Source organism: Colobus angolensis, unplaced genomic scaffold (genome assembly GCF_000951035.1).
Source record: "Colobus angolensis palliatus isolate OR3802 unplaced genomic scaffold, Cang.pa_1.0 Scaffold36, whole genome shotgun sequence".
In the NCBI taxonomy this organism is placed as follows: Eukaryota; Metazoa; Chordata; class Mammalia; order Primates; family Cercopithecidae; genus Colobus; species Colobus angolensis.
In genome coordinates this window covers 2852622-2866753 of record NW_012116932.1, presented here as the reverse complement: position 1 = coordinate 2866753, position 14132 = coordinate 2852622, and the positions used below count along the sequence as shown (strand labels likewise).

Genomic DNA, 14132 nt, shown 5'->3' with positions numbered 1-14132 from the left:
CGACTGAGTCAGGAGAACCACTTGAACCCAGGAGGTGGAGGTTGCAGTGAGCCACTGCACTCTGGCCTGGGCGACAAGTGAGACCCTGTCTCAAAGAAAAAAAAAAAATCTTGCAAGGAAGAAAGGAAGAAGGGTGGACTGAGCAAAGAGACTGTCGCAGCTTTCTCTTAAGAAAGGTTACCAGAATTGCCACATAATCTTTGGCTTCTCCACATGGGACAGCCACAGTTACTTAACAAATTGAGCTTCAAGAAAGGCTTTCAAATGTGATCTGTATTTCAGGCTACTATGGACCTAGCTAAAAAACAGGGATTCTAAATTGGCAAAAAGTTATATCAGAATACACAATTATTTGGTGGGGGTGGGGGCAGTCTTTATTTAGGCTCTTGGAGAACCCGCCCTCAGCACAGGGTTCCTGTGCTCACCCAGAGAGGCAGTCAAGTTCTTGGGCTCAGAGACATCTCCCCACCTCCTCCCAACCGGGTCCTAGATCCCTGCAGTCCTCAAGCGCCCCCTGCTGGCTCTCCGCGGGACTCAGGCACAGGGGCCAGCACAGATTTATTCTCGGGAATCTGAAAAGGTAGTTGCTGCAAAGATAGGTGATGCAAAGGTAGGTGGGTGGGTCACTGCAGGACTCAGCCCAGGGGCTCTACTCGCAGCCAAAGTCCGTCCTCTGCACGCAAAATAATCTCCGGCGTCCTGCGTGGCTCCCTGTGGTCGGGCAGGATGCGGAAGCGCAGCAGTGTGAGCGCCAGGACCACCTTCATCTCTGCCATCGCGAACGACTGCCCGATGCAGTTCCTGGGGGCCAGAGTGGGGGGTCTGACTGTACCCAGGACCCAGATCCCGGCCCCAGAGCGCCAGAAACCAGGCCTGGGACCCCCAACCCCACCCAGATCACCTTGAGGGGCAGATGGGGGAAACTGTGCCTGGGACCCCCATGTGGGCTTGCATATTCCCAGAGCCTAGCCCAGCCCCCAGCCCCAAATAAGACCAGATGGGGCAGGAGGCTCTGAGCGCACCCTTTTTCCTAGGATCTTCTTTAAAACCCCTGTCACAAAAACACGTGGTCCCACAAGTCAGACATCTGACAAGGCAGCCATGTGTGCCACCCTCAGCCCATGCCCACCTCAGACACCCTCTGGCCTCACCTGGGCCCTGCTGAGAAAGGAATAAAAGCCATAGGTGACCTCTTCTGGGTGTTTTCTGGGTCGAAGCGGAAGGGGTCATAGACCTGGGTTGGGGGCAAGTTAGGGCTGCTGGTGGGACTTCTCAGGACACCCAGCCACCCCCACATAAGACAGATATGGGTGGAACAGAGAGAGAGTATCTGGTTTTCTGGGACAAGACCCCTCCCCTGACCAGGCCCCGGGGATGGAGAAGCAGGGAAGGGCAGCACCTCAGGGTCTGGCCAGACTGAGGGGTTGTGATGCATTGCGAAGATGCTGATGCTACAGACGTTCCCTGTCATGCAGGAGATGACAGTCAGGACAAGGTCCAAGCTGCCTGCTGGGACCACCGCCCTGCCAAGGAACCTCCTCCCCTGCCATGGTGGGCACCTTTGGGGATGACCCGGCTGTCTGGGAGCACCACGTCCTGGGTGCAGCCACGGGTGATTGCAGGGACTGGGGGATACAACCGCAGGCTCTCCTTCAGGCACATGGTCAGGAAGGGCAACTGGGCCAGGTCGTCCCTAAGGAAACACCCAACAATTATCCAGGGAGCAAACACAGCCCTCCTGCTGTCCCTGGAGACCCTCTCACCACCTCCCTCTGACCCTCAGTCTTATAACAAAATTAATTCCAGAAGCAACAAAGATGTAAGCATTAGAAAACCACAGTCACAAAACTACTAAAGAAAAATTGACCTGTGTTTTTAGAGGTATTTCTGAGCAAAACAATATTCAGAGGGTGTCTCTTAAAAGTGCTCATTCTGGCGGGGTGCAGTGGCTCACTCCTGTAATCCCAGCACTTTGGAAGCCTGAGGCAGGTGGATCACTTGAAGTCAGGAGTTCAACACCAGCCTGACCAACATGGTGAAATCCCATTTCCACTAAAAATACAAACTTAGCCAAGCATGGTGGTGGGCACCTGTAGTCCCAGCTACTTAGGAGGCTGAGGCAGGAGAATCCCTTGAATCCGAGAGGCAGAGGTTACAGTGAGCCAAGATCATGCCACTGCACTCCAGTCTGGGAGGCAGAGCGACTCCATCTCAAAAACGAAAGTGTTCATTTGTTTGCGTGAAAAAGTATTTAAAATCATATAAAGAGGTAACAAAAGCAGGGGAAAAAAACATCTCTACAAAGGGCTTATAAGGTTACTTGAATAAATAATCTCCACTCCACACTGTAGGGTGGGATGACCATATATTGTAAAGGTGTCAATTCTTTCTAAATTAATCAATATACTTCATGCAATTAATAAAAAACCTAGCTGGATTCTTTTGGGAGCTTTGAAATCTTATTCTAATTGAAAGAATTTTGAAGTTCATCAAGAGCTAGGTAATTTTTGGTTTTTTGAGACGGGTTCTCACTCTGTCACCCAGGCCGGAGTGCAGTGGTCTGATCTCAGCTCACTGCAAACTCTGCCTTCTGGGTTCAAGAGATTACTGTGCCTCAGCCTCCCAAGCAGCTGGGATTACAGGTGTGCACCACCACACCCAACTAATTTTTGTATTTTTAGTACAGATGGGGTTTCACCATAATGACCAGGCTGGTCTCGAACTCCTGATCTCAAGTGATCTGCCCACCTCAGCCTCCCAAAGTGCTGAGATTACAGGCATGAGCCACCGCGCCCTGCCCAAGCTAGGTCAATTTTTAAATAAAAGATTGAAGAAGGGGAACCCAAGCTTCAAGATATTAAGAAATGTTACAAATGCATACTAACAAAAATAAAATAATTTTTAAAAACCTGTGGGACTGCTGCAAGAACAGAAAAACAGGTCCAAAGAACAGAGTAGAGAGCTCAGAATCAGGCATGTGAATAGGGGGAAACTTAACATCTGCTAAAGGAAGGTCCACACGCCCCTAGAGAATGGATAGTGTGGTGGAAGTTGTTCAGACCACTGGAAATGTGTGAACAAAGAGAAACAGGTTCTTGTCTACTGCATATACAGGGCCGAGTCTTTTCCTTTATGAGAAAGGTAAAATTATAATGTTAAAAGATGATAACACAGGAGACATTTTTGTGACTTAGGAGTAGGAATTCTTAAAACCCCAAAAGCTTAAACAAGATAAAATATAAGGATTTTTGTGCAATAAAAGATACAGTGGACCCAATTAACATTCCAATGAGAGATAAGAGATTCAGAGAAGATGCCTAAGATAGATAGATAGATAGATAGATAGATAGATAGATACATAGATACATAGATACATAGATACATAGATGGATAGACAGACAGATATGCAGAACGATATCTTGAATATGTCAGGAATTCCTGCAAATCTGCAAGAGAACAAACAGGTGACCCAAGTGAAAAAGTAGACAATGCTCAAACATGAGAAATTTAAGAGGAGATGCTCAGAGTCACTAGCTATCGTAGAAATGGAAGCTAGCTGACAATGAGATACCACTTCACATCTATTCGAGGCTAGAATGGCCAAAGGTAGGTGTTGCCAAGGTTGGTTGAGGTGTAGGTAGAGGTGTCACATGCACTGATAGTGGGGTGCACAGAAGCTGCCAATATGGAAGGCAACCACCAGGACATGGCCAAGGAAAGATGTGTGTTTTACAGCCCAGCAAGCTGGTCCCCAACTGTAGATCCCAGAGAAATTATCAGACATGCAGATAAAGAGATATGCACAAAGATGGTCATTGCACTGGAGATATAGAAGCAGTCCAGGTATCCACTACAGAACTGAAGAGAAAAGGACTAGATCATAGCTAAAAGCAAGAGGATAAATATACTTAGGACAACAGTGCTGCAAATCATAGTGCTACATTTACATAGCACAAATCATAGCACAAAACCACAGTGCTATAAACGTAGCACAAATCATAGTGCTGTATTTCTGAAAAGGTAAGAACCAGCACATCTGTGAAATAAAAACATATATAGAATTTTAAAATGTATCCACCCCAACAACAAATTTTACAAATAAAAGTATCCGTCATTTTGTAATCATATTGCTGGAGAGCTGAAAGTAGAGATTTGAGATAAATGGGAAGAAATACGTACTGCATAGAAAAATGACGAGAATTTGCCATGAATTGAGGGACATCATTAACTCAAACATTAGCACCTAACGTCCATAAAATTTATTAATTAAAATTTTCAAAAGTATTTATCAAACTAGCTAGCATGATCACAGAGTTCAAATGGAAAAAATAAGAAGTCGAGGGAAAAAAAAGAACTGTAAAAGCAAAGAAATGAGACAGACAGAAACTCTACCAAATATGAAAGTAATGAGACAGATAGAAACTCTACCAAATATGAAAGTGTTTTTAAAAGTAGACTTCATGCTGCTCATGTAGGACTATATAATAAATAGAACAAAATGAAGGCAACAAATAAAACCATATATATACACATACATATATGTATATATACGTATATACATACATATATATGTATATATAGTTATATATACATATATTCTTAACAACAAATTCACAAGAAACTATATATACAGTATATATAGTTATATAGTTTCTTGTGAATTTGTTGTTATTTAGAATCACGACACAAGGACAAAATATTCATTAAACTTGGTTGGGACAATTAGATATTTGGAGAAAAAATAGATTCCAACATAGATTTCAAAGGGAAAAATTTATAAATGTGAAAAATATTGATAAAATGTTAAATAAATACACTTTTAAAAATACATAAGCCTATTAGAATAAGTCAAACAAGAGTTTTGCATTTTACTATTAGAGTATAAAAGGGTTTTTAAAATAATGTTTTCAGAAACACAAACAGGAATTATAAAATAAAAAATTAATAAATTTGGTGACAAATAAATGAACCAAAAATAAAAATAAAGTCCAAGACAATGCAAGGAAAAATTTTGCATAATAGAAAAAAGGAATAATGTTCTTAATATGGAAAGAGCTTTTATAAATAAATAAGAGAACTAGTATGACCCAAAGTAGAAAAAACAAATTATGCAAAAACTGACACTTCACAGAAAAAGAGAGATGGATGGCTCATCAGCAGGTGAAAACAGTGCTCAACTTTACCCATATTTAAAGTTGTGTTCATTAAAATAACAAAATATCACATCGCACCTATCAGGTTGGCAAATGTTTTAGTTTCATAATAGGCACTTCTGATGAGGTTATGAGAAAGTTTGGCATTCTCCAAATCGGTGTGTAGGAGTAGATTTCCCAAGAGCTATTGAATTGTAAAACTCAAAAGGTCTTTGGGTCAGCAATTGCACTTATAGGAATTTGTTCTACAAAGATGACATGTCAGCAATGATCATGGCACACCGATATTCAACACGTCATGTCTTTCATACCAAAAGGCTGGAAAGTATACAAACACGCGTTGATAAGAGAATGTTTTGATAAATCATAATATTAGATTGGTCCAAAAGTCATTGCAGTTTTTGCCACTAATTCTCCAAGCAGCCCTGTGGGACAGCAATTCCCCACACCCCCAATTTACAAAGGAAAAAAGTTGTTCAGAAAAGGGAATTGATTTTACTAATGTTGCATAGCAAGTTAGCAGGGAAATAAATATGGACTCCCAGACCATTCTGTCCCCAAAGCATGCAATGTTACCCTTGCTAGCCCCCGCTAGGTAAAGTAGTAGAGCCCTGTTTCTGGGCTGTATGCCTATTCCCACTACCAAATATAAAACTAATGAGACAGACAGAATGGCAACAATGGCAGAATCATCAAAAAGATTCTCCCCTTTTCCCCCACCTGGGGAGAAGAACCAACGAGAGGGACTCAGAAACAGCCACCAGCACCTGCATTCACCATTCAATCTCTTTAGGCTCACGGTCCTTCAGAAGCTCTTGCACCTCCTGCCGGCAGCGTTCTTGGTATTCCGGGTGCCTCGCGAGGTTGTACAAGACCCAGGAGAGGCCACTGGCGGTGCTGTCATGGCCTGAGGGTCAGCCAGGCAGGCTTGAATCTCTGGACTGCTTCAGCACCCAGAGGGTGGACAACTCCCATACAGTGAGGCTCTCAGGAAGGTTGAAGGGAGGGGGAGGTTGGGCAGAATGAAGTGATTCAGGGCCGGCCCTCCACTTCCCTGGAGTGGAGAGACCCCTGTTGCCACTGTAGTTTCAGACTAGGACACTCACCTCCAAACATGAAAGTGTCAGCTTCTGCTCTTATGTCCTCATCTGACAACTCTTTCCCATTTTTATCCTGGAGACAAGAACCCCAATCACACTAGCTCCGGGGTCACTGGAGTCTAAACTGAAACAGACCCTGAAGACCCATTATCCCAGAAAAATCCCTCCCTTGTCACTTCCAGATATACCCCCACAGGCTTCCTCCCGGCCCCCAGGCAGCTTTCCATGCTTCTTTTTTTTTTTTTTTTTTTTTTTTTTTTTTTTAGACGGAATCTTGCTCTGTTGCCCAGGCTGGAGTGCAGTGGCCGGATCTCAGCTCACTGCAAGCTCCACCTCCCGGGTTTACACCATTCTCCTGCCTCAGCCTCCCGAGTAGCTGGGACTACAGGCGCCCGCCACCTCGCCCGGCTAGTTTTTTGTATTTTTTAGTAGAGACGGGGTTTCACCAGGTTAGCGAGAATGGTCTCGATCTCCTGACCTCGTGATCCGCCCGTCTCGACCTCCCAAAGTGCTGGGATTACAGGCTTGAGCCACCGCGCCCAGCCTCCATGCAGCTTTCTATGCAATCACCTCTAAAACTTATATGACTTGTCTCTCCCTTCCTCAAGCACCTTCCATGGCTCCTTAGTGCCTTCTGGATCAAGTTCAGTCCTTCAATCTGACTTTTGACCTGAAACTCCATTTTACCTCTTGAATTCAGATCCCAGAGAAGCCCACCTTGCTCAACAGGAGCACATTGATGAAGTCCAAAGTCTTGGATTTGGCCTTGGCCTGCAGGAAGTCATCAACACCCTGGCTAGTGAGGGTGCGGCGCCGCTCCTGGATGACGGCATCTGTGAAGTCGTGCACCAGTCGGCAGGCCCTGAGGAAGCGCCGTCCACAGGGAGTGAGGAAGTACAGGAAGTCCTTGTACAGGAAGAACTTGTGATTCCGTTTCACTATAAGGGCACTGAGCTCCATGATTGCAGCAATATATTCACTGGGCTTCCTGCAGGGCCAGTTCAGAGAGAAGAAGCAACTCCTTACACACATGAAAGCATGGAAACACCTTCCAGCCAGAATCCCAGGACCACGTTCCATGCAGAAAGGGGTGCCTTGCAAGCACATTTCACTCTCTGCCTCCCACTCTCCGTGAGCTGCCTCCTGCCTCAGGTCCTCAGGTCACAGCTTGGCCATTATGGGCATCTCCTCTCTCTCTCTTACAAAACATCTGCTCTTGCCTATTATTCCTCAGTTTCTCCCAAATCTGCCCCATTCTGTCCACCAAACTCAGACCTGCTCTCCCTGGCCTCCTTGCATGCTGCATCTACACAACAGTCAATCTTCCATAGAGTCCCAGAGTCCAATGTCCCAGCTCAGCACTGACCATGACACTCATCTGCTCAAACACCTCCCATGGCTCCCTGGGAACCTTGAACAAAATTAATCTCCCTTTGACTTTTCAAGATCCTTAGGATCTAGTTACTGCCAACCCCTCCACCCTCATTTCCAAGTGTCTCCCAACTCCCTGTTGCACATGCTGTGCTCATCTTAGCTTCCTTGCCTTGACCCAAACAGTTCCACTTGTTTGGAGGAACCTTCTCTTTATCTCACGCTCTCTCTCTCTCCTTCTCTCCTTCTTTGTCCTTCAATGCCCAGTTCTCATCATCTCTCCAGGAAGGTTCTTCTTGTCTCCTTGGGCTTTGCTCTCCCCACCTTCCCCTGCTCCCACATCCATCCCATGTTCCCAGGCCGTGGGGCAAGAACTCACTCCTGACAATGGCTGTCAATGCTGAAGATGCATTTCTGCAGACTGTCCAGGGTCATAAGGCTGATGTGCTCAAACATGTCCAGACGGGTGCTGCCCTCCAGGGCCAGGCGTTGCCATTTGGCCTGGCCAGAGAAGGGGACAGGGCTGAGGCCAGGCCCTGGCTCCTCTGAGTCCCCCTGCAACCCCAGCCACCAGGATAGACTCCCACAGAGGCAGGCTCCTGGTTTTCCGTCCCAGACGCCCATCCCCAGGGAGGACTAGGCTTGGCTCAGAGTGGAAGCTGTTACTATTAGGAGATGAAGATCCCACGTCTGGGTTCAAGCCCCAGCTGTGATTCCTAAGCTGTGTGTACCCTTGGTCAACTCATAGCCCTCTTCTAGGTCTCACCTGTCAAATCCTCAATAGCAATCAAGATGACCTGCTTTGATGCCAGGGAGCCAGGCTAGAACCCCTTCTCCCCCTCTCTTAGACTCACTGACAAGCTGGGTGAACTTGGGAAATCTCCCTAACCTCTCTGGCCCTCAGTTTCACCATTTGTCATGGCAGTGGGTGGGGGGGTGGTGTGGAAAATATCCTCTACCTCACAGGGCTGTGAAAATTAAATGAGACCACATATACCATGGAATGGGCATATTACCTCATTTCTGTCATATGATGAGTTCTCAACAAATATTAGCTTGAGTCATCTTCATTGTTATAAATTGATTACAAAAAAAGTTCCTGTGATCCCCCTGAGCACTTTTTTCTGAGCATGCCAAGAATGCAAAATCCTGAAGTTTTGTTGTTGTTGTTTGTTTGTTTGTTTGTTTTTGAGATGGAGTCTCACTCTGTTGCCCAGGCTGGAGTGCAGCAGCACGATCTTGGCTCACCACAACCTCCACCTGCCGGGTTCAAGCAATTCTCCTGTCTCAGCCTTCTGAGTATCTGGGGTTACAGGCACGCACCATCACACCTGGCTAATTTTTGTATTTTTAGTAGAGACAGGGTTTCACCATGTTGGCCAGGCTGGTCTCGAACTCCTGACCTCAAGAGATCCCAATGTGCTGGGATTACAGGCATGAGCTCCCATACCTGGTCAACCCTGAGGTTCTTAATCTGGGTTATTTCTCAGTCTTGTATTTGCAGAGAACAACCTTGGGGTATAACGTAATCACTCCTCTGGGACACACATAGGCTTATTCTGCTTGCTGTAAAAGCAGATTCCCTAAGCCTAATGCTCCTCCCCATCATGCAGTATACTACATGGCAGGCATCTATGGAAGCCCACCTTATCACACCAGGGAATCTGAGTGGCTTAGAGAAAGGATCCAAAACAACAAGATGCACATGCCACTTGCTGAGACATGCGTAATAAACTTTTGTGTTTGACCCAGAAGTCTCATGTCTTCTGGCAGAATCCATGCAAAAGTAACAAGCTAATTTATCAGCTCACAGGAGAAAAAGAAAATCCTAGTTATTTTACAAAACGCTTGGCCCCATTTCTTCCCTTCTCCCCACATCCACCTCTTTTGCAATGTGATTTTTTAGCTACTTCCATTAAGAGGTGGAGTCTATTTTGCCCCACATTGATTCATGGTGGGTGTTTTATTTATTTATTTGTTTTGGCCAATAGAATGTGGCAAAAATGATAAGGCCATAACTAGTGAGAAGTTGGCTGGGTGCAGCGGCTCATGCCTGTAATTCCAGCACTTTGGGAGGCCGAGGAGGGCAGATCATTTGAGGTCAGGAGTTCGAGACTAGCCTGCCCAACATGGTGAAACCCTGTTTATACTAAAAATACACAAAATTAGCTGGGCGTAGTGGTGGGCACCTATAATTCCATCTACCTGGGAGACTGAGGCAGGAGAATTGCTTGAGGCAGGGGTTGCAGAGAGCCAAGATCACACCACTGCACTCCAGCCTGGGAGACAAAGCGAGACTTCATCTCAAAAATAAAATAAATAATAATAACTAATGAGAAGCATTGCATCCTCCTCTCACTGCCTTGGAATCCTGTCTCTGCCATGTGAGCAATCCTGGGGTGTCATCTAGAGGCAGAGAATCACATGGAGAAAAGTCCAGGTGTCCCAGCTGAGGCCATCCTAAATCAGCCAGAAGCCAGCAAAGCTCCAAACATGTGAGAGAACTGAGCTGGTACAAGCAAAGCTGCCTACCTGACCCACAGCTGCTCTTATACCTTGAGGGATTCCATCCACATGCAGAAGGGCTGGCCAACTGTCCCACAGACTTGCTAGCAAATATAAACCCTTATTGCTCTAAACCAGTTAGTTTTGAAATGATCTGTACTCAGCAACGACTACTATGCAAGTGTTATCCTTCCCTTTTTGAGTTCACAGGGCTTCTGTGAGAAAAATGTGAAAATTGACTCCTTTTGACCACCTACTAAGTGTCAGAGACATGAGTCCATCACATGCTCCTACCACCTTTTAGTAAGGATGATTAGCCTCATGGGGAAATCAAGGCACAGAGAGGAAGAGTAATGGCCCCAAACCCACCCAGGAGAGCCAACATTCCAGACCCAATCTGTACGTGTTCCCCCCAACCCAAGGCTGCAGCTGGGACCCTGAGTTCAAAGCACTCACATGCATGATGTTCGCACTCTTGCTGAAAATCTTTATATAGGGCTTCAGGATGTTGAAACGGAAGGCAGGTGTCAGCATGCGACGGTGGTGTCTCCACTTGTCACCAGTACTTAACAAGAGCCCATCCCCTAGTAGGGCAGCCAAGGGCTGTGGGCAAAGGCAGAACCTTCCCCTGGGCACAAAAGTTGGTCCCCATCCTGTCCACCTACAGTTACTTACCCAGCCAGGGCTTCAGCATCTTGTAGAAGACTATGTCCTTGTCTGTAATGGCATCTGACATGAATGAAGACCATCAGGATCCATGGAGAGGATAGAGGAGGGACTTTAGGTATGGAGGGTGGCTCCCAGACAGAGGTTGGGACTTCTTTTCTCCAAGCCCAGCATAGCAGGAAGGAGGCCATGGGCAGAGGAAGAAAGGAGGGTGGGGGGCATAAAGGAGGCTGGACTAGGCTGCAATAGCACTATAGAGCAATGATACGCCCTCACATGGTACAGCATGCTAAGCATGCCTTGACATGGCTCCTACATGGTCCAACATGTTCTGCAACACCCAAGCATAAGTCAATACTCTAGAAAACACCTTTACAGAATATGAGTTAAAGACAGAATTCTGATGACATTAGGTGAGACCTGGATCCAGTTGTGCCTGAAGGCCATCCTCCCTGGACTTTGCAGTCAGTAGGTTCTCTTTAATGGCTTAGACTTCGTGGGGTTGAGTTCCTACCACTCACAATGAAAAGATACCTCAGCAGCCAGAGAGAGCCATGGACCTGCCCAGAGTCACGCAGCATTTTGGGGCCTGAGCCATGGTCTCTGTGAGGTGATACCCCTTCTGCTGCTAATCCTGGCCTGTCCAAAGATGGGAAGGGCAGAGGGCAAGGGTAGGGCTCCAGGCTGGGGTGGGATCTCCTATTGGAGATTCCTGGGGCCTGGAGCAGGAGGGCAATGAGCATATGGTGGAAGTGCCACAGGATGGGGTTAGAAGGAATCGACCCACAAGAGGTGAATGTCATGGAAATAGCAGCCCAGATCTTCCACCAACCACAACTCCTTCTCATTGCTCTGGGCCTGCAGAAGGACAAAGCCAATGCTAGGCCTGGCCAGGAGCCTTGAATACTAACAATGCCCACTGCATCACCCTGCCTCTGCTTAAAAAAAATTATCACTCATCATTCCAGACCCAGCTCCTGCTACTCCTCCTCCAGGAAGTCTTCTAGCATGCCCAAGTAGAAACCTTGTTCTCCTCTGATCTGTCACAGCCTGTCTCCTCCTGGCCCATTTCTAACCTTATGAAGTCTCTGTACCGATCCATCTCTTCAAGTTTGGGGGTTCCTCCAGGACAGGGTCTTGGATTAAAGCTTCTCAGGGCCCCAGTGGTTCCCAGAACAACAGGGAGGTGAGGAAGATGGCAGCAGAGAGAAGAGACACTGAGGTTGGGGTTGGTGAATCCAGGAAGGAAAGAGGAAGGTGGCTGAGAGAGAAGCAGGAAGGAAGGGGCTGAGTACTACAGGGGCTGCACAGAAGCTTTGGGGATGAGGAGATCTAGAAGCCCTCCGACATTCTCCTGTGCCCACCACCACAAGTTCTGCAGGAGTACCTGAGGTATTGATGACAGATCGGACGACGTCGGGGTGGTACAAGTTGATGATAGGAAAAATGGGGCCCATCCACCTCACAAAGCCCTGGGGGTAGGTGGCCACCAGCTGGGTCAGGACCCTCAAGCCCTCCTCCGTAGGGGTGACCTGCAAGCAAGGCAAGGGCCATCACCTCCTGTGATGGTTAATTGCAGGTGTCCACTTGACTGGGTTAAGGGATGCCCAGATATCCAGTCAAACATTATTTCTGGGTATGTCCGTGAGGGTGTTTCAGGAGAGATTAGCATCTGAAGGTAAACTGAGGAAGGAAGATCTCCCCTTCCCAGTCTGGGTGGGCATCCTCCAATCTGTTGAGGGTCCAGGTAGAATATAAAGGTGGAGGAAAGGTGAATTTGTTTTCTCCTCTGCAGCTGAGACATCCATCATCTCCTACGCTCGGACATTAGAACTCCAGGTTCCCAGGGCTTTGGACCCAGACAGAATTGCACCACGAGTGTCCCTGATTCTCCAGTTTGTGGAAGGCATAGAGTGGGACTTCTCAGCCTCCATGAACTATAATTCCTATAATAAGTGGCCTCTTCTGTCTCTCCATAGATTAGATAGATCATAGACAGATGGCCGGATGGATGGATAGATAGATAGATAGATAGATAGATAGATAGATAGATAGATAGATAGATAGATAAATGTGGATATTGATATCATATTAGTTCTATTACTCTGGAGAAAAAAATACATTTCCCAGGAGGAGCCACAGCAGGTCCCACTGCAGGATTCAGAGGTGGCACAGCCTCTGCAATGAACAGCATGTCCAGATTCTGCACACATAGGGGTAATCTCCACTCCCTCCTGCTCCTTTCTCTTGGGGGCAGTATCTAAGTTCCAAAGCTACATCCCAGGGAACAGGGAGAAGACATACTATCTGTTCATGGAGAAGTCCACCTTGAATAAAGAGGATGGATTTTCTCATCCTGGGAGTGGCTCCAGCCCACGAACAGTCATGTGGGGTGGGCTCCACAAGGGTGGTGTGTGGGCAGCAACGTGGCCTCAGGACATGTCCCCAGGGCTGGTCCCCACATCCTTTTATGTCCTGGCTGGGCCTCAGGGGCTCCAGGTCCTCCCATGGAGAAGGGTCTGCACACTGTGGAACTTCCTTTCTCAGCAGCCCCCAGGGGAGAAGAGGTGACTGTAACTGCCTGTCAGGAAGAACAGCTAGGGAGCACCTTCTGCACATCAGGCTCAGAGCTAGTCCGTCCTGTGCTCCCTCCCCCTGCACCTGCGGACACACCCATCAATCCTGCCATTTGCCAATGAACAGACTGATGCCAAATTCCCCAAAAGGGACAGAAGGTCTAAGTGAAAGGGCAGGGTCTGAAGGGTCATAGATAACTCTGAAGAGGAAGTAAATGGCTAAATTGTATCCAGGTTGGGCAACACAACCCATTGGGACAGCTTAGTGAGGAGAAAGAAGATGCCCCTGCAAGGGGGAGGGTGGAGACGGCACATTTCTCTCTTCTGGCCCAGCTGTGCCACAATGTGAGGGCGGGGGGTGTATAGCTACTTTCTGTGGGAAAACTGCAGCCCAGAGATGGGCGGACACAAGCAAATGGGTCAGGCAGAAAGTGGGTTCTAGACAGTGAGCTCAAGAGGCCTCAAGTACAGCAGTGGAGATTGTGGAAATATTGGTGAATCCCTGCCATGTAATCCCCACTCTCCCACAGGAACCCATCAGAGGTTCACTAGTGTACTGAAAACAGTCAGGAAAAGAATTTAAAACACGCTAGGGGTGGCTTCCCCTAGACAAGGAGGTGAGAAAGGCTTGGCATGGCAAAGCAGAGGAATGAGTGAGTAGACAGAGGAATGAGTGAGTGAGGAGAGGAATGAGTGAGTGAGGAGAGGAATGAGTGAGCGAGGAGAGGAATGAGTGAGTGAGGAGAGGAATGAGTGAGTGA

At 47.2% G+C, this 14132-nt stretch overlaps 1 protein-coding gene across 2 annotated transcripts in view; it reads right to left on the bottom strand.

Moving 5' to 3' along the window:
- Positions 1–363: 363 nt before the first annotated feature.
- The window catches only part of LOC105519771 (cytochrome P450 4F8), a 14758-nt gene continuing 989 nt past the window's right edge, over positions 364–14132 (bottom strand). For both annotated transcript variants that reach the window (XM_011953234.1, XM_011953236.1), the window contains exons 3-13: positions 12183–12327; positions 10805–10858; positions 10586–10713; positions 8004–8125; positions 6971–7241; positions 6260–6326; positions 5931–6060; positions 1560–1693; positions 1400–1464; positions 1152–1234; positions 364–801 (exon numbers count right to left, since the gene is read on the bottom strand). In XM_011953234.1, coding sequence (XP_011808624.1) covers positions 636–801; positions 1152–1234; positions 1400–1464; positions 1560–1693; positions 5931–6060; positions 6260–6326; positions 6971–7241; positions 8004–8125; positions 10586–10713; positions 10805–10858; positions 12183–12327 — 1365 coding nt within the window. In that variant the 3' untranslated portion in view covers positions 364–635. The remainder of the gene's footprint in view (positions 802–1151; positions 1235–1399; positions 1465–1559; positions 1694–5930; positions 6061–6259; positions 6327–6970; positions 7242–8003; positions 8126–10585; positions 10714–10804; positions 10859–12182; positions 12328–14132) is intronic.